Source organism: Ranitomeya variabilis, chromosome 3 (assembly GCF_051348905.1).
Source record: "Ranitomeya variabilis isolate aRanVar5 chromosome 3, aRanVar5.hap1, whole genome shotgun sequence".
Classification (NCBI taxonomy): domain Eukaryota; kingdom Metazoa; phylum Chordata; class Amphibia; order Anura; family Dendrobatidae; genus Ranitomeya; species Ranitomeya variabilis.
This window is the reverse complement of record NC_135234.1, coordinates 483,815,631-483,842,290: the sequence shown is the minus strand read 5'-3', so window position 1 is coordinate 483,842,290 and position 26,660 is coordinate 483,815,631. Positions and strand designations below refer to the sequence as shown.

Below are 26,660 nucleotides of genomic sequence, written 5' to 3'. Positions count from 1 at the left end.
TTAAAACATTAACCATTTAATTCTCACACTGACAACCCAGACTTCTAGGTGAATTTGAAGAATATTAAAGTTCACATGCTCCTAATCATTTCACAGACATATCCATCCGCTATGATACCACTGTTCTCCGCACTCATTACAAATGGCAAATGTCATCATCTCTTCGTCTAGGTTCCCGGAACGTACCCAGCCTGGCAGAAAGAGTGTCCCTCGGGAAATCATGGTTACCGTGCAATTAAACCTTTCACATTTTCTACATTTAATTTTCCTAGTCTGGACTCCATCAGTGCGCTGGGGAAGCTGATGCTCCTGGACACCAGCCTGCGTATAGCTAGCTCGGAGGTCTCGGAGATCCTCACTGGCCATCTCCAGAGCAGTCATTTCAGCAAGTGTCTTGGGGTTTAGAGCTCCAGAATAAATAAGAGTTTTTAAGTGCATATTTTTAGGATTTTTCAGATTGGCAATTTTACTACGAATGCAGCTTCTGTATTTCTTTTCATTCCCAGCAAACAGAATGTAGATGCTTTCCTCAAGCTCCTTTGCATACTCCTGGGCTTTCTCATGGCACTGTGAAGGATCAGCTAAAACCTGATACAAAAGTTCTCGGCACTTCTTTCTCAAGCCCTCCACACTCATTCTCTGCTGATCTTGGGTACCTGCACTGTGCTCCTTACTGAATACCACTTGTGAACTTGACCTCAGATTTTGCTCTAGTTCTTCAGTCACAGTAGAGGAAAGACCACTTGTACTCTCGAGACCCGTCAGGTTTTGTGCGCGGTCTTGAGCTTGCGCCACAGTTGCATTGTCATTCCTCTCTAGTTCACCCATAAACTTCTCCTGAACTGTGCTGGTATGAAGACAGCTGTCTTTGTACAAGAGTTTCCATTTGGAGAGTAAGCACTTTGCTTTCTTTCTCAGTGCTCCTGGCGGACAGCTTTTAAGTACTCTGTACACAACTCTGATGACATCAGTCTGCTGTAGGTTTGCACAATTGACCTTTGCATCTTCAAAGAAAGAGAGATGGGATTCAATTTCTTCATACATTCTGTGGTGTAAAAGACTCTCCACTTGTAGAGCTCTGAAGATCAGCTCCTTAATACCCTCTGATTCTGACATTCCTATGCTTGATAGACACAAAGAAAACAGTGATAAGAGTGATCACTTGACAATTGCAGAATTAGCCTGAAGAGATCAAATATTACTACAAATCAAATAGATTTCAGGCAATATATAATGGCTAAAAAATTTATATAAATTCGCGCACAACGAGATCAAAGATAAAGTGGACGTAAGTTTAATAGAACAATAAATACATAAACCTGTACACAGACAATCTACAGATATAAGCTTGCACTATTCCCAGAATAAATTCCAACTATAGTAAAGACTCCTAAGCAAAAAATCCACAGTTTGTATGGTAATTATACAACACCGTAAGTTAAACCGAATTGATGTTAATGTCACCAGCAGCCCCTTATTTGTATATAAAAGGACTATAGTAGCGCTGTATCTGTCTGTAGTAATGTGTAACAGCTAGAAAGAGGACAAAGATACTGAATGCCACGCACTTAAAAATAATAGCACAAAAGGAGTATTTCTATGAACTTTGTTTAGCTGAAAACTAATCCCCCACTGTGGAAATGCAACAATAAGGAATAAAAAAAAAACAACAACAATGTCCTTTAAAACTTTTGCATGCAAAAAAAAAAATATATTATAAAAAGGAAAAACTGGTGATAATAGTCATGATGCAAGAAGCGGCCACGGCCGGTGGCAAAGCTTCACTAAAAAGGAGGGTAATGAGGCGTACTGCAATCGGATTAAACCGGGTCGGAAATCCGATGCATGTGCGCCACTGGTTACCTTAAGCAGAACGCTGATAGTGGATAGACGAGAGGTGCTCCTTCCACGTTGCTCTTGCTGATGTAGATGTTCAGCGTCCTGTGTTGTCTGGAGAGTCCCGGCTGCCCGTAGTAGTGGCTGCACGCGGTGATAGCAATCTCCTCACAGTGTGTGATCACAGAGCAGGACCTGCCGTGACATCACCAGTCACGTGACGCAGTGAAAGAAGTTTCAATAGAGTGAACGTTCAGATAGCAGAAAGGACCAATACTATGGATACTATTGGTCCTTTCTGCTATCTGCACGTTCACTCTATTGGAACTTCTTTCACTGCATCACGTGACTGGTGATGTCACGGCAGGTCCTGCTCTGTGATCACACACTGTGAGGAGATTGCTATCACCCCGTGCAGCCACTACTACGGGCAGCCGGGACTCTCCAGACAACACAGGACGCTGAACATCTACATCAGCAAGAGCAACGTGGAAGGAGCACCTCTCGTCTATCCACTATCAGCGTTCTGCTTAAGGCAACCAGTGGCGCACATGCATCGGATTTCCGACCCGGTTTAATCCGATTGCAGTACGCCTCATTACCCTCCCTTTTAGTGAAGCTTTGCCACCGGCCGTGGCCGCTTCTTGCATCATGACTATTATCACCAGTTTTTCCTTTTTATTTTTTTTTTTTTTGCATGCAAAAGTTTTAAAGGACATTGTTGTTGTTTTTTTTTTATTCCTTATTGTTGCATTTCCACAGTGGGGGATTAGTTTTCAGCTAAACAAAGTTCATAGAAATACTCCTTTTGTGCTATTATTTTTAAGTGCGTGGCATTCAGTATCTTTGTCCTCTTTCTAGCTGTTACACATTACTACAGACAGATACAGCGCTACTATAGTCCTTTTATATACAAATAAGGGGCTGCTGGTGACATTAACATCAATTCGGTTTAACTTACGGTGTTGTATCATTACCATACAAACTGTGGATTTTTTGCTTAGGAGTCTTTACTATAGTTGGAATTTATTCTGGGAATAGTGCAAGCTTATATCTGTAGATTGTCTGTGTACAGGTTTATGTATTTATTGTTCTATTAAACGTACGTCCACTTTATCTTTGATCTCGTTGTGCGCAAATTTATATAAATTTTTTATATTACATTTTTTGACAAATAAGTGGTTATTGTCTAAATTCGCAGCAATACGAGACCTGTATACTCAGCGCCGCAGTATTTTTTTATAATATATAATGGCTGCTTAAAGGGAATCTGTCACTTGATCCATGCTGCCCAAACCAAAGGCGGCATTTCTGATCTTGGTTGTGAAATTGCCAGAGCATTTCAGAAAAAAATTAAGTTTGAAGTGCCAGCCAGGAACCATAGGGAGAGACGTGACCAGTCCAGTGTTGTCCCCGGTTATTCCAGATGCTGGGAGGTATACGCACATCAAGAGACCTGTCAGTCAACTATAGCGATGCAGGGAGCAGCTCCAGGCTAGTCACATCTCTCCCTATAACCAAGGACGGGGTGAGCTATATATGGATTGCGATGCCAAAAACTGGCCACTGGTCTCGGACAGAATTTACCTCCTTGTGTACCTTTGTGGCTATGCGTTTGGATCAGGACACCTGTGGTCAGTCCATTACAGTCCACATGCGGAACATGAGCTATGCCCATCTGAATCCGGCCTACATCCTAGGGCATTTCTTGGCCACACCAGGTGAATACTCTTCTAAAAGATCAGCTGAGTAGTGCTGCATGGGAGAAAAGGATGCACATCATTTACTTTGTCCTGCAAATACCACCTTAGTAGCTATCATACAAGTCAATGTTTGACACTCTAAAGGTATCCAGCCATCAGAAAAATGCTACTTACCTGCAGATATAGAGTTCATCTACGAATAAACAGCCTTTATCACCCTGTGTAGTCAGCTGATGAAGTGCTGCTACATAGAAAATGACATTTTAATCACAGTGTAACGTCTCTCTCCGAGGCACTGTGAATGACAACCTCCCTGCAGTGTGTGTAGGCAGAGCGAACTGTCACTCTTAGTGCTGGGAAGTGGTTACAGCCACACTCCCACTGTACTGAGCTGTGATGTAATCAGTCCCCTGCAGCACCCCTGTGATTAGTAGAGACCCACTACATATTGATAACACGGTGATCAAAATGTTATTTTCTCTGTGTAGTCGCACTCTAAGTCAGCCTGTTACACAGGGTTTTAAGGCGATTTACCTGCAGATTAGTAAACAGCATTTTTTAGGTCATATTCCCTTTAAATAGCTTTTCTTTGTGACCAGAGAAGGAGAAACACATCTACAGTCTGTTCAGGGTGATTGCCCCTCTTCAGTGTACAGCACAGGCTAAATGAATGCGATGCACCACACTACAAATATATTGAAGGCATCCTAGCCAATAATTGTAAATTAAAGGGATAGGTCACTTGCCAGCCAGGTCTCCAAAAGTTCTCTAAACTCTTGCATACTGACATAACCAATCATACATACTCCCATTGCCCTGTGTTTCAAGGCCAATGCTATCAATGGATCAGCAGTGAAACAGTGGATGGCAGCAGTGCTTCTGCCCATAATACTGAAGACAGATAACAACAGATAACTGCTTTCCTGTCTCCATCCACTTCTGCGCTGGGGCAGAAACCGGCTGCAAAATCTCCTGCATCGGTGCATGTACTGGATGGGGAATATTCATGGTTCCTTGTGTTAGGACACAACAGTTTAGTGCCACTTAGAAATTTGTCTAGAACATAGCCAACCTCTTTAAAAACAGACTGTCAGCATAGAGTGCGCCAATTATTACTGGTGCTCAGTGCACCTTGAAGTGGCCAAACATTTAAGTGCGCCTTCCCACCTACTTGTTTTACCTCTGTCTCCAAGTTCTCTTCTTTGGTTGACGGATTTGGCTCTGAAGAGCCAGCGAAATGTGTAATGTGCAAAATGCGCTTAAATATTTGCTCACGCAATGGGTGCACCAATCGCCTGTATTTGGTTTGAATAGTCATTCTGTGCTGACAGACTCCCAGAAGCAACTACCTGCCTGTTTTACCCAATGTCAGCTCAGAATGGTCACCAACCACTTCCTGCCGGTGATTCAACTGTTCTACGTTAATAGAGCAGCTCTTCTTTTTCTGGGTTGTTGTATCGATGAGGCGAGACTGCCATTATCATGCTGATTGACATACGGCTCCCCGCAGTTAGGCAGCGGGGAGCCGGCTCTCAATCAGAATGACATCGGCAGAGACACCCCATCAACAGAGGAGATGAGAAGCTGCTGCTCTGTTGACATGAAGTCAGCAGACGCCTCTGAATCGCTGGGGGGAGCGGTGTGTGACCGCACTATGTCACTAGAGATCAACGCCGGCCACAACAAGCAGGTAGTTACAGAAAAAAATTGTCCTGGATAACCCCTTTACATTTCTCTACATTCTCTAGTGCAGAAAACAAGCACACTTTATAGACTATGTGCTTTGCCAGTGGAAAGATGGCCATCTGTAGATCATTACAAATACTGTTGTCTCTTTTGAAAAAAAAGGCATGATAAAAGACACCGAGGTGTGCAGGTAGCAGGAATTTGATTTGTCTATGCCAGCCAACTCATCAGGCGAGGGTATCCACTCAGATTGTTTTCGATTATCAGTCACCCCAACCTTAGCCCCTTCATGACCTGTGATGTATAGGTACATCATAGGTCGTGTTCCAGTATATTCAGGAACATGACAAATCAACTGTTATGTGCCCCTAACAGCCGTGGGTGAAATCGCGATCTACCCGTGTCTGTTAACATGTTAAGTGACGCTGTCAATCTCTGACAGCGTCATTTAACTCGCGGTCACCGGAAGTGTGTCACAAACCCCACCCACTGGCGCCCCATCACGATCTCAGGGCGCCGATGGGTTGGCATGATGGCTGGGGGTGTACAGTATTGCAGATCTATGCCGGCGTTCATAGGAGTTGATAATTTCTACTACATACAGCAGGGCTGAAGCCCTGCTACGTCAAGCACAAGCGTTCGGATGATAGCAGCTTCAAGACTCCTAAGGGGACTACTGAAGCAAGTAAAAAATAGAAAAATTATGTTTTAAAATATATTAGAACAATTAAAAAAATATAAAAGTTCAAATCGCCCTCCCTTTTGCCCCATTCAAAATAAAACAATAAAAAAATACACATTTGGGATCGCTGTGTTCAGAAACGCCCAATCTATCAAAACATAAGCTAAATTAATCCGATATGTAAATGGCACAAAAAAAGAAACAAAATCAAAACGCCGGAATCACATTTTTTCGTTGCCGCATATGCAATAAAAGGTGATAAAAACATCGGATCTACCCCATAATAGTATCAATAAAACCGTCAGCTCAACGCGCAAAAAAAAGCCCTCACCCTGCCCCAGATTGTGAAAAATGGAGACGCTACAGGTCTCAGAAAATGGCCCTTTTTTTCCACCTAAATAAAAAAATGACCTGGAGAATCATAATGGCAGGTCAGTTTTAGTATTTAATGAACATGGTAAAGAATAACAAATTTTTTTTTACAGTTTTTCAGTACAAGATATGGTAAAACCAATGGTGTCATTCAAAAGTACAACTCGTCCCGCAAAAAACAAGCCCTCATATTGAAGGAAAAATAAAAAAAGTTAAGGCTCTGGGAAGAAAGTGAGCAAAAAACAAAAACGGAAAATCCCAAGGTCATGAAGGGGTTAATTCCCAGATGGAAACACTGACATTACATCACAGTCTCAATAATCCAGCGATTTTACCATAACTTGTTACTGTGCGGCTCTGATGTTACAGAAATAGATTAAGGGTATGTGCACACGCCAGGATTTCTTGCAGAAATTTTCCTGACAAAAAAACGGACATTTCTGCCAGAAATTCACATGCGTTTTTTTCGCAATTTTTTTCGCATTTTTGACTCGTTTTTTGTGCATTTTTTTGCGGTTTTTCCCAATGCATAGAACAGTGGGAAAAACACGGAAAATCCGCACAATTAATGAACATGCTGCTTTTTTTACCGCGATGCGTTTTTTTCGCGGAAACAAAAGCACCGTGTGCACAAAACATGCAGAATGCATTCTAAATGATAGGATGCATAATGTATGCGTTTTTAATGAGTTTTTATAGCGTTTTTATCGCGAAAAAACATGAACGTGTGCACATACCCTTAACCGGCAAAAATGGAAATTTGTATACAGGTATATTTATATGCATCCACAAAAATACAATTTAGGAAGCCAGACATTTCTGGCCTAATATCAAACTTTTCCATTTGTTTTTTTCCCATCTTGCCACTCCTATTTCTGTTATATTCATTTGCAATTTGTTTTCATATTTTTTTTTTACATTAGTCTTATATTATAGTGCAGTACATAGTCACAGGTCCCACTTCCCCATATAAATAATATTTGCATTAAAAGCATTCACCAGCAGGGAGCGGTATTTTATAATAAATGGTTTGCGGGATCAGTCCTAATGAAGCTCAGTAGTGGCTTCCAAGGATAATCACATAAGTACCTTCCAGAAGCTGAAACCCCAGGTGAACCTGTCACATCAAGCATGATGCTTATACCTGGAGATCGCATGTTATAGAGCTAATCAGACAGATTAGCTAAAGGGCTCATTTAGTCTGGGCTAGATATGCAGAGGACCAACCACTTGAAAAGCACACTTCAGAGAATTTTGCCTTACTTGGTCATGTACCTCACCGCCTACTTAAATCGGTTGTCTCACCTTTGGAAGTTATCCCTTTCCTTTACGTACTCCCAAGCTCTGATCGGTTGTAGACTTTAGGCTTGTGACGTACCAGAGCTAGTGATGCAGCAGAGAACATAGAGGTCTTGCTGCTCCGCCATAGTGTTTAACCCCTTCCCGACCCATGACGCCACGTAGGCGTCATGAAAACCCCTGCCAATCCGACCCATGACGCCTATGTGGCGTCATGGAATGATCGCGTCCCTGCAGATCGGGTGAAGGGGTTAACTCCGATTTCACCCGATCTGCAGAGACAGGGGGAGTGGTACTTCAGCCCAGGGGGGGTGGCTTCACCCCCCCGTGGCTACGATCGCTCTGATTGGCTGTTGAAAGTGAAACTGCCAATCAGAGCGATTTGTAATATTTCACCTGAAAAACTGGTGAAATATTACAATCCAGCCATGGCCGATGCTGCAATATCATCGGCCATGGCTGGAAACACTAATGTGACCCCCCCCCCCCACCGATCGCCCCCCCAATGCTCCGTTATGGGGTCCGGTCCCCTCGGTCCTGTGCTCCGCTGCCCCGTGCTCCTGCCCGCTCCCCCCGTGCTGCTATGCCACCCCCCTGTGCTCCGACGCCCCCCCCGTGCCCCGATCTCCCCCCCTTATACTCACCGAGGCTCCCGGTGTCCGTCCGCCTCCTCGCTGGGCGCCGCCATCTTCCAAAATGGCGGGCGCATGCTCAGTGCGCCCGCCGAATCTGCCAGTCGGCAGATTCGTTAAAAGTACATTTTGATCGCTGTGATAGGTTCTATCACAGCGATCAAAATAAAAAAAATAATAAATTAACCCCCCCTTTATCACCCCCATAGGTAGGGACAATAATAAAATAAAGAAAATATTTTTTTTTTTTTTTTTTCGTTTTCCACTAGGGTTAGGGTTAGGGGTAGGGTTAGGGTTAGGGTTACGGGTAGGGTTAGGGGTAGGGTTAGGGTTATGGCATGTGCACACAGTGCGGATTTGGCTGCGGATCCGCAGCGGATCCGCAGCGGATTGGCCGCGGATCCGCAGCGGATCCGCAGCGGATTGGCCGCGGATCTGCAGCGGATTGGCCGCGGATCCGCAGCGGATTGGCCGCTGCGAATTCGTAGCAGTTTTCCATCAGGTGTACAGTACCATGTACACCTATGGAAAACCAAATCCGCTGTGCCCATGGTGCGGAAAATTCCGTGCAGAAACGCTGCGTTGTATTTTCCGCAGCATGTCAATTCTTTGTGCGGATTCCGCAGCGTTTTACACCTGTTCCTCAATAGGAATCCGCAGGTGAAATCCGCACAAAAAAACACTGGAAATCCGCTGTAAATCCGCAGGTAAAACGCAGTGCCTTTTACCTGCAGATTTTTCAAAAATCGTGTGGAAAAATCTCACACGAATCCGCAACGTGGGCACATAGCCTTAGGGTTAGGGTTGGAATAAGAGTTAGGGTTGGAATTAGGGCTAGGGTTGGAAATAGGGTTAAGATTAGGCTTGTGGTTAGGGTTACGGATAGGGTTAGGGGTGTGTTGGCGTTACAGTTGTGGTTAGGGTTGGGATTAAGGTTAAGGTTGGGATTAGGGTTAGGATTAGGGTTGGAATTAGGGTTACGGGTGTGTTGGGGTTAGGGTTGTGGTTAGGGGTGTGTTGGGGTTAGGGTTATGGCTACAGTTGGGATTAGGATTAGGGGTGTGTTGGGGTTAGTGTTGAAGTTAGAATTGAGGGGTTTCCACTGTTTAGGCACATCAGGGGTCTCCAAACGCAACATGGCGCCACCATTGATTCCAGCCAATCTTGCGTTCAAAAAGTCAAATGGTGCTCCCTCTCCTTCCAAGCCCCAACGTGCGCCCAAACAGTGGTTTACCCCCACATATGGGGTACCAGCGTACTCAGGACAAACTGGGCAACAACTGTTGGGGTCCAATTTCTCCTGTTACCCTTGCAAAAATAAAAAATTACTTGCTAAAACATAATTTTTGAGGAAAGAACAATTATTTTTTATTTTCACGGCTCTGCGTTGTAAACTTCTGTGAAGCACTTGGGGGTTGAACGTGCTCACCACACATCTAGATAAGTTCCATGGGGGGTCTAGTTTCCAAAATGGGGTCACTTATGGGGGGTTTCTACTGTTTAGGCATATCAGGGGCTCTGCAAACGTAACATGATGCCCGCAGACCATTCCATCAAAGTCTGCATTCCAAAACGTCACTACTTCCCTTCCGAGCCCCGGCATGTGCCCAAACAGTGGTTTACCCCCACATATGGGGTATCAGCGTACTCAGGAGAAACTGGACAACAACTTTTGGGGTCAAATTTCTCCTGTTACCCTTGCAAAAATAAAAAATTCTGGGCTAAAAAAATATTTTTGAGGAAAGGAAACACATTTATTATTTTCACGGCTCTGCGTTATAAACTTCTGTGAAGCACTTGGGGGTTCAAAGTGCTCACCACACATCTAGATAAGTTCCCTTGGGGGTCTAGTTTCCAAAATGGAGTCACTTGTGGGGAGTTCCTACTGTTTAGGCACATCAGGGGCTCTGCAAACGCAACCTGACACCTGCAGAGCATTCCATCAAAGTCTGCATTTCAAAACATCACTACTTCCCTTCCTAACCCCGACGTGTGCCAAAACAGTGGTTTACCTCCACATATGGGGTATCAGCGTACTCAGGAGAAACTGGACAACAACTTTTGGGGTCCAATTTCTCCTGTTACCCTTGGGAAAATAGAAAATTGTGGGCTAAAAAATCATTTTTGAGAAAAGAAAAATTATTTTTTATTTTCATGGCTCTGCGTTATAAATTTCTGTAAAGCACTTGGGGGTTCAAAGTGCTCACCACACATTTAGATAAGTTCCTTGAGAGGTCTAGTTTCCAAAATGGGGTCACTTGTGCGGGAGCTCCAATGTTTAGGCACACAGGGGCTCTCCAAACGCGACATGATGTCCGCTAATGATTGGAGCTAATTTTCCATTCAAAAAGCCAAATGGCGTGCCTTCCCTTCCGAGCCCTGCCGTGCGCCCAAACAGTGGTTTACCCCCACATATGGGGTATCATCGTGCTCAGGACAAACTGGACAACAACATTTGGGGTCCAATTTCTCCCATTACCCTTGGGAAAATAAAAAATTCTGGGCTAAAAATCATTTTTGAGGAAAGAAAAATTATTTTTTATTTTCACGGCTCTGCGTTATAAACTTCTGTGAAGCATCTGGGGGTTATAAGTGCTCACTATGCTTCTAGATAAGTTCCTTGGGGGGTCTAGTTTCCAAAATGGGCTCACTTGTAGGGGAGCTCCAATGTTTAGGCACACAGGGGCTCTCCAAACGCGACATGGTGTCCGCTAACGATTGGAGCTAACTTTCCATTCAAAAAGTCAAATGGCACGCCTCCCGTTCTGAGCCTTGCCGTGCACCCAAACAGTGGTTTACCCCCACATATGAGGTATCGGCGTACTCAGGAGAAATTGCCCAACAAATTTTAGGATCCATTTTATCCTATTGCCCATGTGAAAATGAAAAAATTGAGGCTAAAAGAAATTTTGTGTGAAAAAAAAAGTACTTTTTCATTTTTACGGATCAATTTGTGAAGCACCTGATAGTTTAAAGTGCTCACTATGCTTCTAGATAAGTTCCTTGGGGGGTCTAGTTTCCAAAATGGGGTCACTTGTGGGGGAGCTCCAATGTTTAGGCACATAGGGGCTCTCCAAACGTGACATGGTGTCCGCTAGCGATGGAGATAATTTTTCATTCAAAAAGTCAAATGGCGCTCTGTCCCTTCCGAGCCTTACCATGTGCCCAAACAGTGGTTTACCCCCACATGTAAGGTATCGGTGTACTCAGGAGAAATTGTGCAACAAATTTTAAGATCCATTTTATCCTGTTGCCCATGTGAAAATGAAAAAATTGAGGCTAAAAGAAATTTTGTGTGGAAAAAAAAGTACTTTTTCATTTTTACGGATCAATTTGTGAAGCACCTGAGGGTTTAAAGTGCTCACTATGCTTCTAGATAAGTTCCTTGGGGGGTCTAGTTTCCAAAATGGGGTCACTTGTGGGGGAGCTCCAATGTTTAGGCACACGGGGGCTCTCCAAACGCGACATGGTGTCCGCTAAAGATTGGAGCCAATTTTTCATTGAAAAAGTCAAATGGCGCTCCTTCCCTTCCGAGCCCTGCCGTGCGCCCAAACAGTGGTTTACCCCCACATATGAGGTATCAGCGTACTCAGGACAAATTGGACAACAACGTTCGTGGTCCAGTTTCTCCTTTTACCCTTGGGAAAATAAAAAAAAATTCGCTAAAAGATCATTTTTGTGACTAAAAAGTTAAATGTTCATTTTTTCCTTCCATGTTGCTTCTGCTGCTGTGAAACACCTGAAGGGTTAATAAACTTCTTGAATGTGGTTTTGAGCACCTTGAGGGGTGCAGTTTTTAGAATGGTGTCACTTTTGGGTATTTTCAGCCATATAGAACCCTCAAACTGACTTCAAATGTGAGGTGGTCCCTAAAAAAAATGGTTTTGTAAATTTTGTTGTAAAAATGAGAAATCACTGGTCAAATTTTAACCCTTATAACTTCCTAGCAAAAAAAAAATTTGTTTCCAAAATTGTGCTGATGTAAAGTAGACATGTGGGAAATGTTATTTATTAACTATTTTGTGTCACATAACTCTCTGGTTTAACAGAATAAAAATTCAAAATGTGAAAATTGCGAAATTTTCAAAATTTTCGCCAAATTTCCGTTTTTTTTCACAAATAAACTAAAAAATTATCAACCTAAATTTACCACTAACATGAAGCCCAATATGTCACGAAAAAACAATCTCAGAATCGCTAGGATCCGTTGAAGCGTTCCTGAGTTATTACCTCATAAAGGGACACTGGTCAGAATTTCAAAAAACGGCAAGGTCATTAAGGCCAAAATAGGCTGGGTCATGAAGGGGTTAACTATATACGCTTCATGAAAAAATAGCCGGATTACTTACGGTAATGCTCTTTTAATCAGTCCATGACAGCACCCACTGGAGAGATAGGGATCCGCCCCAAGGAACAGGAAACCTACAGAGACATAAAAGGGGGCGGTCCCCCTCTCCTCCTCAGTTTAATTTCAGAGTACCCGGAGGACCGCCAGTGTTAGTCAACCATCACAATGTATTATCAGAATATAAACTTCATAGAAGTAATTACATTGGCTTTTATTAGGGAGGGATGTGACTGGGTGCTGTCATGGACTCATTAAAAGAGCATTACCGTAAGTAATCCAGCTATTTACCCTTCGCCATGACAGCACCCACTGGAGAGATTTCCAGAGACCAACACCTAGGGGGGGACCACCGTGCTGAGGATAGTCCTGCCAAAGTGTAGGTCAGAGTCGGAAGACAGGTCAAGCCTGTAGTGATTATATAAAGTGGAAGGAGCCAACCAAGTTGCAGCCTTACATATATCCTCGATTGGCACGTTCCCTTTTTCGGCCCAGGAAGAAGCCATGGCTCTGGTGGAATGCGCTTTGATACCCTCCGGAGGTTCTTCATTTTTCATGGAATAGGCCAACCGGATAGCGTCTCTTATCCACCTGGATAATGTTGCTCTTGTGACTCCATATCCTTTCTTTTTGCCCTGGAAGGATATGAACAGAGCCCTACTCTGCCTCCAACTACTAGTTTTCTCAATATATTGCAAAACTACTCTCCTGACGTCTAGAGTATGGAATTTTTGTTCTTCAGGAGTAGAGGGGTCTTTAAAGAAAGTAGGCAGATGTATCTCTTGCGACCTGTGGAACTTCCCTGCTACCTTAGGAAGGTATAAGGGGTCCGGTTTTAAGATTAGTCTGTCATGAAATGTGAGAAGGTAAGGTTGATCTATCGACAAGGCCTGAATGTCGCTGACTCTTCTAGCCGATGTTAAGGCTACTAAGAAGGCTGTTTTTAACGACAAGTGTTTTAAAGATGCTGTGTCTATAGGCTCAAACGGAGATTCTGTTAGAGAGTCTAAGACTAGATTTAGATCCCAAGGAGCTACCCTAGGTATGTGGACAGGAGTAACTCGTTCACAGGCCGTGATGAAGCGGGATACCCATTTATTACCAGCAATATTATGGCCATAGAGGGCACCCAGAGCGGACACCTGGACCTTTAGTGTGTTAACTGATAGACCTAACTCTTTCCCTTTCTGTAGAAATTCTAGTATAGATTTTATTGGGACTTCAGAGGGGTTTGAACTAGTATGGAACTGTAGAAACCTCTTCCATACTTTGGTGTAAATTTTTGTTGTAGATGGTTTCCTGCTAAGCAGGAGTGTATCAATTAGGCCTTTTGAAAACCCCCTGGAATTTAATATCTGCCTTTCAAATTCCAGGCCGTCAGGTGGAGGCTGTCCACCTGAGGGTGGAAGAAAGGTCCCTGAGAGAGAAGGTTTGGGATTGAGGGAAGGACCCAAGGATCCGTCACCGACATTGACCGCAGGCACGAGAACCATGGTCTCTTGGGCCAGAATGGCGCTATCAGTATTATCCTGGCCTGCTCTTCCCTGATCTTCCGTATTACTTGTGGAAGCAGAATTATCGGAGGGAAAGCGTACGCTAGCTTGAATTGCCAGGGTGTTTGAAGAGCATCTAGAATGTCCGGGTGATCTGCACGGGACCGAGATGCGAATTTCTGGACTTGTTTGTTTTGTTTTGTAGCGAACAGGTCTATTTGGGGCTTGCCCCATAACAATGTTATCTTGTGGAAAATGTGAGGATTGAGACACCATTCTCCTTGATGAAGAGTGTGTCGACTTAGGAAGTCCGCTTGTTGATTGTCCTCTCCTTTGATGTGGACTGCCGAGAGGGACAACAGATGCTTTTCGGCCAGGATTAAGGTACTGTTTGCGGAAGACATTAGAGCGTCTGATCTTGTGCCGCCTTGTTTGTTTAAATACGCCACTGTCGTACTGTTGTCTGAACAGATTCTGACGTGGCTTCCTCGTAGCTGTGGGAGAAATTGACGCAGTGCATAGTTTACCGCATTCAATTCTTTTAGGTTTGATGAATATAAATCCTCATTCTTATCCCAGGTTCCCTGGCAGAATCTATCTCCCATGTGTGCGCCCCACCCGTGGGGACTAGCGTCCGTAGTTATCGTGTGGGATGGAGATATTACCCAAGGGACACCCCCCGCTAGGTTGTCTTTATCTAGCCACCATTCTAAGGAGGATAAGACTTTCTCGGATAAAGTTATTTTCGATTCAAGGTGCCCCAGAAATTTTCTCTGTTCCCGAAGTATCTGATGTTGTAATGTTCGGGTATGAAGTTGTGCCCACTGAACGGCTGGAGTACAGGAGGAGAGGGATCCTAGCAAGGACATTCCTGCTCTCAGGGACATTTGAGGTTTGTGAATGGCCGCCACTATTTTACCCTCTATAAGAGATATTTTTTCTTGGGGAAGTAGACATTTTTGCTTTATGGAATCTAGATTAAACCCCAAAAATGTCTGAAGAGAGAGTGGGATGAGTCTGGATTTTTTATAGTTGACGATCCAGCCCAGGCTTTCTAAGGACGAGACAGTGTCAGCTAATCGTTCCGCACACTGAAGGGACGAATTTCCTACAACTAAAAAATCATCTAAGTAGGGAATGATTAATGTGTCTCTCTGGCGAAGGTAGGCCATTACTTCTAACATTACCTTCGTGAAGATCCTGGGTGCCGTGGAGAGACCGAAGGGCATGGCTGTATACTGGAAATGATGAATCTCCCCCTCAAGAGTTACTGCCACTCTTAAGTATTTTTGATACCTACTATGGATAGGGAGATGGTAGTAGGCATCTTTTAAATCAATGCCGCCCATTCTACAATTTGGGAAAAGGAGCTTAATGGCCGATCTAATAGACTCCATTTTAAACGTATAATTTTTAATAAACGTATTGAGTTTTTTAAGATTTATAATTGTTCGAAATGAAACATCGGGTTTAGGGATTAAAAATAACGGAGAGTAGAACCCTTTACCCTCTTGTCCCTTTGGTACCCTAACTAAAAAAAAATTAACTATAAGACTTCTAATTTCCAGTTCAAGGGCCTTCTGTTGCACTGGTGAGGAAAGGGCTGTTAAAATAAAGGAATCATGGGGAACTTGGAGGAATTCTATTTTCATTCCTTCCTTAATAATATTTAGCACCCAGGAACTTGACGTGATTTTTCGCCATTGGGGAAAGAAAAATTTTAACCTACCCCCTACTGGGGTGTCTGGTGTTTCAGAATTTATTGTCTCTACGGAAGGGGGGGCCTTTAAACATAGTGCCACCCTGTTTTCCCTCTCTTGTGGCCCATCGTGACGATCTTTCAGTTTGTGTTCTTTTCCCGAACGGCCTCTTCCTAAAGGTCTTCCTATAGAAAGGAATTGAGGGGTCAGGGAAGGCTTTTTTCCTCTCTTTTGCTTTTTTGAGGATCTCGTCTAATGCTTTCCCAAACAAAAACTCACCCTCACACGGAATAGCACAGATCTTAGCCTTTGACTGCGTATCCCCCTTCATCCATAACGCACGTCTGGCATTATTAATCAGACCGGCTGATCTTGCTGCAAGGCGAAGAGAGTCAGCTGAAGCATCGGCCATGAATGCTGCTGCACCTCTAATTAGTGGTATCGCATCCCGCAATTTTTGTCTGGAGACCCCCTGTTCGATCTGTTGATCCAGCTGATCAATCCAAACAAGCATGGATCTAGCAGTGCATGTACTGGCAATTGATGGTTTAAATATGCCCGTGGAAGCCTCCCATGATCGTTTTAGTGACGATTCTGCCTTCCGATCTAGAGGATCAGAAAGTAGGCCCGCATCCTCGACTGGTAGAGCTGACTGTTTTGAGGTGGAGGCGACTGCAGCGTCCACCTTAGGGATTTTAGTCCATGAAATTAACTCCTCATCATTAAAGGGGTACTTCCTTTTGGAGGCTGACGGGAGAAAACCTCTCTGGTCCTGTTTCTCCCACTCCCTCTTTATCAGTGCCTTAACCGCAGGAATTACTGGGAATGCTCTTCTCTTCCTCTCTGCCAACCCTGCAAACATGATGTCTTGTGCAGTTTGGTCGTCTTTTGCATCCTCACAACCTATAGTATTCCTGATGGATTTTACTAGGTTGTCCACCCCATCAAGGGGAAAACAAGCTCGACCCTCAATGTCGGAATGAGTTGAGGAAGAGGATGATGCCTGCGAGGAGTCTGAGTGGATAACGCCTTCCTCCTCGGACTCAGAGCTGGATATAGCCTTTTCTTTCCCGGATCTTTTAGGGGGGGTACTGGCTTGTGAGATGGCCTGTAATTCCTCTCTAATTATGGCCCGTATATCTGTGACCGACATAGATGGACTCTGCATTGTTTCCGCCATACATTGATTGCAGAGTTTTTTGGGGTGGGAATCTGGGAGAGGCTCGTCACATAATGCACACTGTTTGTGCTTAGATTTCTGTCTCTTTTTGGCCTGGGAGAAGAAGACATTTGTGGAAAAGGGTGTCAGCTTTATAGGCAGAGGGGAAATTACACTCACCCAGTGAAGCTGTACGGTACCGAAATAGGAGGCTGCGACTTTCTGGATCTTGAATCCTTGGTCTCACTCCTGTGGCTGGCATCTGAGGACCTTCTGCTGGCTGGCTCACCAGCTGGGTCCACTGTTTTGCCTGGGGATGACATGTTGCATCGCCTGTGCGTTTGCAACTTCCCCCTTTTTATAGGCCAAGATCCGGTCAGTAAACTTCTTTTTTTTTTTTTTTTTTTTTTTTCTTCCACAGCGGTGTACTGCGCATGCGCGAAACCGCGCTTTCCCCCACCGCTGTGTGAGTGACCCGGAAGTGTTCCTCTACCTCCGGGTCATTCTGGGGATTCTTACACCGCTCCACGCATGTGCGGCCGCCATCTTATCCCGGCCTGCACTATGGAGCGGTGTACCGGCTGCCGCTGCAGCTGTGCCGCAGATCCCGGACCCTTTACCTGCTGGTCCGCGTCTGGAGCCTCTTCAAGGCCGCACCTCTGCAGTGTTGCTCTGTGGAATCGGCGGCGTCTCCCCCGGACTCAGCCATCCCACATGCCGGACAGACGAGGAGGGAGCCGTCTAACGGAGTCTCCCCCGACGCTGCATCTGGACTGCATCCCCTGCCGTTCCCGCAGAAACCGCACAGGCGGATGCTCCTAGCCCAGGTATGATCTTCTGTAGTCTTCTCAGAGATCCTGTCCCCTGGGAACAGGAAACCTAAACTGAGGAGAGGGGGACCGCCCCCTTTTATGTCTCTGTAGGTTTCCTGTTCCTTGGGGCGGATCCCTATCTCTCCAGTGGGTGCTGTCATGGCGAAGGGTAAAACATAGGTATAGTTAAAAGCACTGTCTACCCGAATATCCAAGTGGGCCCCCTATCACTTTGGACGCAGTTGTAGTCCTTGAGATCGTGACCATTATGCCCCTGTTCCCTCATAAAGGACCTTCATTGACCTCACCCAACTGCTCTCCATAGCTATCATAGTACAGAGAAAGATGGTGATGAAGGCTGGAATGGACGTCTACCCTCTCCAGCAATGAGTCCCGCCCTTGTATTGGATACAATTATAACCGAAGGTTGGTCTAGAGTCCACATGGCCAAAGCCATGAAGAGACCTTCAATAGGGAACATCACACAGGTCCTATTACTTGGATTAGTGTGTGGTGTGGTATAATTTATGGACCCCTCTAGTCTTCATTCCAGGTATAATAACAGCTCGGTGTTACATTAAATTGGTATAGAACCAGTGGTATGTCTTCCTTCTCCCAAATGTCCCAGGAGCCATTTTTCAGCACAACAATGCCAGGCCATATGTTGCTTGTGTTACTATGAGCAGCCTGCACGGCCTAAACATGTTACCATGGCCTGCAGAGTCCCTGGACTTGTCTCCCACCCCCAGCACATCTGGGACGTCATTGATCGACAATTGCAAAGGGAGCTGTCAGCAGGGGATCTTTATTATTTGCATGCACAACTGCAGTCAGTGTGGCCGAACATTAGTCAGATACATTAAAGGGGTGTCCAGTCTTTAACTATTAGGCCGCGGTCACACTTGCGAGTTCAATGCGAGTCGCTCGCATCAATACCCGGCACTGCCGGCGGCACTCGGGACCGGAGTGTGTGGCTGAATGTATTTCTATGCAGCTGAATGCTCCGGTGGCAGTGCCGGGACTTGATGCGTGAGTTTCTCACATTGTACTCGCAAACAGCTGATCTGTGAGGGTGCCGGACCCACTAATCTGATTTTGATAACATATCCTATAGATGGTCGTCAGTACAGCAAGACAGCAAGCCTTGACAACCCTTTAACCAGGGGTACGATTAAAATTTTTAACAACAGGATCCCCGTTTGTGTTTGGAAACCACTCCCCCATTTAAAAAACAGACCCCATTTGAATACCACGCCCATTTTGTTAGCCACATCCATTTTTACGCACGCTTTCCTCAATCACAAAATAGAAGGGTAACTAAAAGTTAAGGCATTTTCCCCTTCTTACCCAACCTGTACCTTCACCGGTCTCATTGCCTCCTGTTAAGTACACATTCCATTTACTTCTTAGTATGGCGTACAGTATTAAAGAATTTTTCTAAAGTTTTGAAAATTAGTACTAAAGGAACCTGATGAGCACCCGTCCACCTGTCCCCTCTCCTGTACGCTGCACCTTATCTCTGGCCTAAGCAGTCAAAATGTCATCACATATAGCTAAAAAGGTCGTTCACTCTCGGACAACCCCTTTCATTGTACCTACCTGTGTCTGGTTAATAGAGTATACTTACCCACTGCTCCAAGAGCTGCAGCTAATCAGTGGATGCTGATACACTACAGCACTCACATAACAATGTTACGATATTGCGACGTACACAGCACTCGGAGAGCAGCGTCCTTAGGAGGTAAGTATGCTCTTTTACTAGACGCTTTAGGAACATTGAAAGGGGCTATCCAATAGTTGGTGCAAATTTCCAAAGCTTTATAAAATCCTCAAAAAAGGGCTTAGGCCAGATGGAGTAATAGCCCTCTTAGAGAGGTAAAACTAGGACCACAGAGGCATTAGGTGTGTGAGGCGGCACCACCAAAGAGGCACAAAATTGGTGACAAGGTACCATCGAGGGCCAATGAGGCATTCACAGTGGTGGTTGAAGAGGCACCAAAATGTGTCAGTCAGGACTCCTGAACCGCTTTGTGGAACCGCCTGCAATTTTAACATGTGGCTCTATGGAACCCAGGTGAACCCCCTGAATCCCTCCACTGCCTTTAAAGGGACCCTGTCAGCACACAATGACTGTTCACATTAAGTACTGGTGCTTCAAGTTGGGACCAATCATTTATATACACATTCTCACCGGGTCAGTTTCCATCTATCTCCTCCCTTCTGTAGCTCTATGAAGTCAGAGCTGTCAATCAAAGACGAGGGAGGTGGAGACTGAGGGACAACAAGCAGGCGGGAAGGTGAATATAAATTACTAGATGGAGGCCCGATGCTATCGCATTGGGAGGGTGGTGACGTGCCGATGGTGGCATGCTGCAAAACCTTCCCCCATTGGCACGTCACCACCTTCCCGATGCGATAACATCAGGCCTCAATCTGCACCTCCGCACTCAGGATCCCCGAGATCAGCAGGGCGGAGAGCAGCATCTCCGGGATCCATCTGCCGTGCCTGCTCTCATCCATGTGATCGGCGATCTGCACTCTGTCCCGCCAACATGGCCGCCGCCGCTAGCATTATCAGAAGTTGTAGTTTTTCGCTCGGAATTTGTTGTGGGCAGTGAGGTGCGCAGTGTGAGGTGTGTGAGCAGTGTGATGTGTGCGCGGTGTCCCAGCAGTGGGGGTCCGGTGATGACCCGCTAGTGGTACTGCGCAAGGGCCTGGTACCACCAGCGGGTGCCATATTGGAATACCCATCACTTGTGTACTCCAATATGGCGGTCGGCGTACTTCCGGTTCGGCGCAGTGGATTGTGGGATGTGAGGACGTCCAGATGGAAGTGGATGACAGACAATTTAAGGTAATTATATAGATTGGCCCTGCCATGAAGGACCGAGCACCTGTACTTGGTTGAACAGTCATTGGGTGTTGACAGAGGCCCTCTAAGGCTAGTTTCACATTTGCGTCTATGTACGCAGGGTATCATCCACAAACGTATGCAAAAACACATGCAAATGCATGCTAACGCAGCATTTTTATCAGCATCAGCTTATGCATGGCGGCAAAAAAACGCTGCGTGTGCATGCATTTGTATGCGTTTGTTGCCTGTGTTTGCGGTTTTTTTATGCGCATGCATTTGATATTTCCAGGAGGGCGTGTCTCAATCGGTTCCTAGATATGCGCAGCCCGAAGAACACAAACGCATCGAACGCAAGCGTACACAAGGACATACGTACGCATGCATTCCCATAGACAGTAATGTGGTTTTTTAACGCACTCACCCGCAAGCGCATGTCTGCGCATATTTGACGAATTTTTGACGCTTCCAAAAATGCAACATGTTGCGTTCGCTGGACCCCGCCGCACATCGAGAAACAACGCATGCACACGCATCCGCAGACAAACACATCCAAATGCATGTCCCTGCGTACACCATGTTAAAGATATGTACGCAGGACGCATGCAGATCTATGCGGATGAAACGCTGCGTACACAGACGCAGATGTGAAACCAGCCTAACACTTAAGGCCCCGTCTCACACAGCGACGCTGCAGCGATACAGACAACGATGCTGATCGCTGCAGCGTCGCTGTGTGGTCGCTGTGTGGTCGCTGGGGAGCTGTCACACAGACAGCTCTCTCCAGCGACCAACGATCAGGGGAACGACTTCGGCATCGTTGAAACTGTCTTCAACGATGCCGAAGTCCCCCTGCAGCACCCGGGTAACCAGGGTAAACATCGGGTTACTAAGCGCAGGGCCGCGCTTAGTAACCCGATGTTTACCCTGGTTACCAAAAAAAACAAACAGTACATACTCGCCTTTCGGTGTCCGTCAGGTCCCTTGCCGTCTGCTTCCTGCTCTGACTGAGTGCCGTACAGTGAGAGCAGAGCGCAGCGGTGACATCACTGCTGTGCTCTCACTTTACGGCGGCTCAGTCAGAGCAGGAAGCAGACGCCAAGGGACCTGACGGGCAACAGATGGTGAGTATGTACTGTTTTTTTTTTTTTACATTTACGCTGGTAACCAGGGTAAACATCGGGTTACTAAGCGCGGCCCTGCGCTTAGTAACCCGATATTTACCCTGGTTACCAGTGAAGACATCGCTGGATCGGTGTCACACACACCGATTCAGCAATGTCAGCGGGGCCTCAACGACCAAAAAAAGGTCCAGGCCATTCTGACACGACCAGCGATCTCGCAGCAGGGGCCTGATCGCTGGTACGTGTCACACATAGCGAGATCGCTACTGAGGTCGCTGTTGCGTCACAAAACTTGTGACTCAGCAGCGATCTCGCTAGCGATCTCGCTATGTGAGACGGGGCCTTTAGGCACACTCCAACAACCTTCATTTTTGAGGATAAAAAAAGCAGATTAGTTGCAAGAGAATAGCTTTTGTGTGAAATCCCTTTCTAACTGGCCCTCATACACTGAATGTCAGATTCTCAGTCACAAAAGCTGATCAGAATGGGACAATTCTCTGCCATTAACTGAACCCACACACAGATTGGGAATAATGATGACTTATCCATAGGTGTGCAGCTTATGAAATTGATGACCCCACCAATATTCATGGGCCAGCGATGCGCCGCCGCTCTAGTCTTTGTTGGCAGACGACAGCGGTGACATGATGACTACAGTGCGCCCTCTCTGCCAACGTAGACGCCATGAGACGCTGAACCGTGGTTGGCTGCAGCAGTGATGAAGATATATGACGTTAACCCTGCAGCCTGTCAAAGATCGGAGCAGCAATGGAAAGACTTCCTTGGGCCTGGGAACAGTATTGCAGGACCATAGTTTTGGTCTGAGTCCGATCCGTCAAAACATCGGATCACGTTTGGACTAATGTTATTCAATGAGGTGGTGCACATCTGAATTTTCCCTTGGACAGAGTGGTCAGAGGAAAAAGATCGGACATGCACAATTTGCCTCCGATCAGACAGCACTCGCCCATTCATGTTTATGGGTCTGTGGATAAAAAATGGAGAAACTTGGTTTTTTTTTCTCCCAGAAACTGAATCCCAGTCTATTTAGAGTTAGGCTACTTTCACACTAGCGTTTTTTTGCATACGTCGCAATGCGTCGTTTTGGCGAGAAAACGCATCCTGCAAAGTTGTCTGCAGGATGCGTTTTTTCCCCATAGATTTACATTGGCGACGCATTGCGACGTATGCACACACGTTGCAACCGTTGTGCGACGGTTGCGTCGTGTTTTGGCGGACCGCCGGCAGCTAAAAACCTTACATGTAATGTTTTTTTGTGCCAACGGTCCGCCATTTCTGACCGCGCATGCGTGGCCGGAACTCCGCCTCCACCTCCCCGCACCTCACAATGGGGCAGCGGATGCGTGGAAAAACAGCATCCGCTGCCCCCGTTGTGCAGCACTTTCACTGCTAGCGTCGGTACGTCGGCCCGACGCTAGTGTGAAAGTATGAAAGTAGCCTTAGGGTGCGTGTCCACGGGCCGCATTACATCCGGAATAGCTGCGGATTGGATGCTGCGTAGAGCCGCAGCGTTCAACCCGCAGCGTCCAGATGTTACAGCATAGTGGAGGGGATTTTATGAAATCCCATCTCCACTATGCATGGTAACACGCACCAGGCGGCCCTGCGATTCCGGACATGCAGAGCATCTTTTTAAAACACAGCATGTCCGTTTACCTTGCGGCGATGCTGCGCCGCCGCAAGGTATATCACAGGGCCCTATGTGAGGGGTGCGATAATTCCGGATCTGTGCAATGAACACATCAGGCATCATCGTGTCTCCAGAAGGGGACAAAGCGGGTTTTCCGCTCTGTCCAAACCGCTGGCCATCCTGAACATGGACACGCACCCTAAGGGTATGTTTCCACGTTCCGTTCAGGAAACGCTGCGTGTTTGACACTGCGTTGAGCCGCAGCATCAAGCCCGCAGTGTCCAGATGTTACAGCATAGTGGAGGGGATTTCATGAAGTCCCGTCTCCACTATGCACTAAAAGACGCATGCGGAACCGGACATGTGGCGCGTCTTTTAAGAACGCAGCATGTCCTTACAGTGCTGAAACAACACAAGAACAATGCAGGTGACCTGCCAGTGACCTCAGGTGCAGATTTTACCTGCGTAAAATCCTGACCAAATTATGATGCAATCCTGAACGTGGACACATACCCTAATAGGACTGGTTTTCTCAGATGGACAACATACAGCTGTGGGACCCTGGTGTGTTCAGATTCACAACTTACACTCCTATGGGCACATTAAATGTATTCCCAGCCCCATTATAACAGATCTGGGAACATTTCCATTAAATAGCACATGATCGTGCGCTGTTAGTGTTTAACACAAACATTACATGGGCGAGAAATACTGCAGTAAGAATATTCCCTAGTGACCTACAAAGACTGCAGAGCAGAGAGCAGGCACTGGCGGTGAAATAGTTACAGGAGGCAGAGAGGAACTGCTGATGGTGGGGGAGGGGCACGACTGAGTGCCCACTATAGCAGGGCGGCCTGGATGCTGCCCTCACCCTGCAGCGCTGCCAGTGATCCCTGCTATTGCCGTGCACAGCTGCTGTGTTCATTACCAGTCTGCTGAGCATTGTAATAGCAGCGGCATGGGGGCTCAGGGGTGGTCGGAGGTCCCCAGAGGTGCTACTGACCGGCATGTTCCTCCTCCTCCCTGCTGCTTCCTGTTCCCTCAGCCATGATGGCTCTCTGGCCTCACATGCTGGGAGGGCCTCGGTGGAGGGGTGGCGCTCTCACAGGCACAGTCTGGCACACTCCTCTCAGCGGAGTGACGGGCAGGAGTCCGGCTCTTTTTGGTGATCCGGTTCATTCGGCTCCGCTCACCATAAAGAGTCGGCTCTTTCGGCTCACGAACCGGCTCTTTTTTTTTTTTCTTTTTTAATAGAAATACGTTTTCCACAGTCATGGTTCCAGGTGTTTGCCTGTGCAGTGATACACCTGGATAAGGATCTAGTGAAGCAGTACACACTGTTTCTAGCATTGCTGTTTCCTCAGATTGTTAGCTCTTGTGCACAGCGCCCTGCTACTCGGCTGTAGTCTTAATGTATTACTTTCTAAGGCCGGCGTCACACTCAGCGTATGTAAATACGGTCCGTTTTTTACGGCCATAATACGCAGAAAAGTCCCCAAAATAGTGATCCGTATGTCATCCGTAGGCAGGGTGTGTCCGCGTATTTTGCGCATGGATTCCCCGTATGTAATCCGTATGGCATCCGTACTGCGATATTTTCTCGCCGGCTTGCAAAACCGACATCTAATGGATTTATGTGCTCAAATGTCCGTTAAAGCATATATACAGTATATATATATATATATAATTGAGACACACATATATATATATTCTGTATTTATATTTAATTCAGCGCGAGATATGTGAAAAGTCGGTAATTCAATTGCCGGCTTTTCATTTCTCCTTTCCAAACCCGACATGATATGACACATGGTTTACATACAGTAAACCATCTCATATCCATTTTTTTTTTTTGCATATTCCACACTACTAATGTTAGTAGTGTGTATGTGCAAAATTTGGGCACTGTAGCTTGTAAAATAAAGGGTTAAATCGCGGAAAAAATTGGCGTGGGCTCCCGCGCAATTTTCTCCGTCAGAGTGGTAAAGCCAGTGACTGAGGGCAGATATTAATAGCCAGGAGAGGGTCCATGGTTATTGGCCCCCCCTGGCTACAAACACCTGCCCCCAGCCACCCCAGAAAAGGCACATCTGGAAGATGCGCCTATTCTGGCATTTGGCCACTCTCTTCCCACTCCCGTGCTCCCGTGTAGCGGTGGGATATGGGGTAATTAAGGGTTAATGTCACCTTGCTATTGTAAGGTGACATTAAGCCAGATTAATAACGGAGAGGCGTCAATTATGACACCTATCCATTATTACCACTCTGGCAGAGAAAATTGCGCGGGAGCCCACGCCAATTTTTTCCGCCATTTAACCCTTTATTTTAGCAGCTACAGTGCCAAAATTTTGCACATACACACTACTAACATTAGTAGTGTGGAATATGCAAAAAAAAAAGATATGAGATGGTTTACTGTATGTAAACCATGTCTCATATCCTGTCGGGTTTGGGAAAGAGAAATGAAAAGCCGGCAATTGAATTACCGGCTTTTCTCTCTAACACCGGTGCGTATTTCTCGCAGGTCACACTGCTGGTCCGTGTGTAATCCGTATTTTTCTCGCCCCCATAGACTTTCATTGGCAATTTTTTTGCGCAATACGGTGACAAACGCAGCATGCTGCGATTTTGGACGGCCGTACAAGACCGTATAATACGGATCAGTAAAATACGGCTGATAGGAGCTGGGACATAGAGAATCATTGGGCCGTGTGTTATGCGTATTTTACGGACGTAGTTTATGCGCTCATACGTCCGTAAAACTCGCTAGTGTGAGGCCGGCCTAAGGCCGGGATCACACACGGCGAGATACGGCCGAGTCTCTCAGGTTAAAACCAAGCTCTGGCACCGGCACTCCAGAGCGGAGCGTGCAGCCGCACAGCAATACATGGAGCCGCACGCTCCGCTCCGGAGTGCCGGTGCCAGAGCTTGGTTTTAACCTGAGAAACTCGGCCGTATCTCGCTGTAATGTGACTCCGGCCTAATATGTAGCGGTTTTTGTACATTGCTGTAGTCATTCCCTCTTGGACACAATTTATCTGCATCCGTATTTTTTCTGCAAACGCACGGAACTGCATCCTGATCAGGATTTGGTTGGAAATGTCAAATTCTGACTTCTGGGGCAGAGGAGGGGAGAGAGAGAAGAGACTGCTGAAAAGAAAAAAATGGGGCTCTGAGCCTGCGCAGTATGACATCCACATGCAGATTGGACACAGGCAGCCTGATCCGGGTGCGTCTACATTCACAATCATATGTTTTTTGGATGCACTGCCACGTACCAGGATGTCTGCAGATTTTTTTAACACCCAAAATTTG

At 46.1% G+C, this 26,660-nt stretch overlaps 1 protein-coding gene across 8 annotated transcripts; it reads right to left on the bottom strand.

The window, feature by feature from the left end:
* On the bottom strand, window positions 1-24,549 carry TCEANC (transcription elongation factor A N-terminal and central domain containing). 8 transcript variants are annotated; one of them, XM_077296726.1, is made up of 3 exons: window positions 24,349-24,549; window positions 3,436-3,591; window positions 1-1,123 (listed from the first exon to the last, which is right to left on the bottom strand). In XM_077296726.1, the coding sequence occupies exon 3, from the start codon at window positions 1,114-1,116 to the stop codon at window positions 91-93; it is 1,026 nt and encodes a 341-aa protein (XP_077152841.1). In that variant the 5' UTR covers window positions 1,117-1,123; window positions 3,436-3,591; window positions 24,349-24,549; the 3' UTR covers window positions 1-90. The 8 variants fall into 8 exon arrangements, with proteins under 8 accessions (XP_077152841.1, XP_077152840.1, XP_077152836.1 ...); XM_077296725.1 differs by having other exon boundaries at window positions 3,424-3,591; window positions 24,349-24,479; XM_077296721.1 differs by having other exon boundaries at window positions 1-1,118; window positions 3,424-3,591; window positions 24,349-24,479.
* Window positions 24,550-26,660: the final 2,111 nt, after the last annotated feature.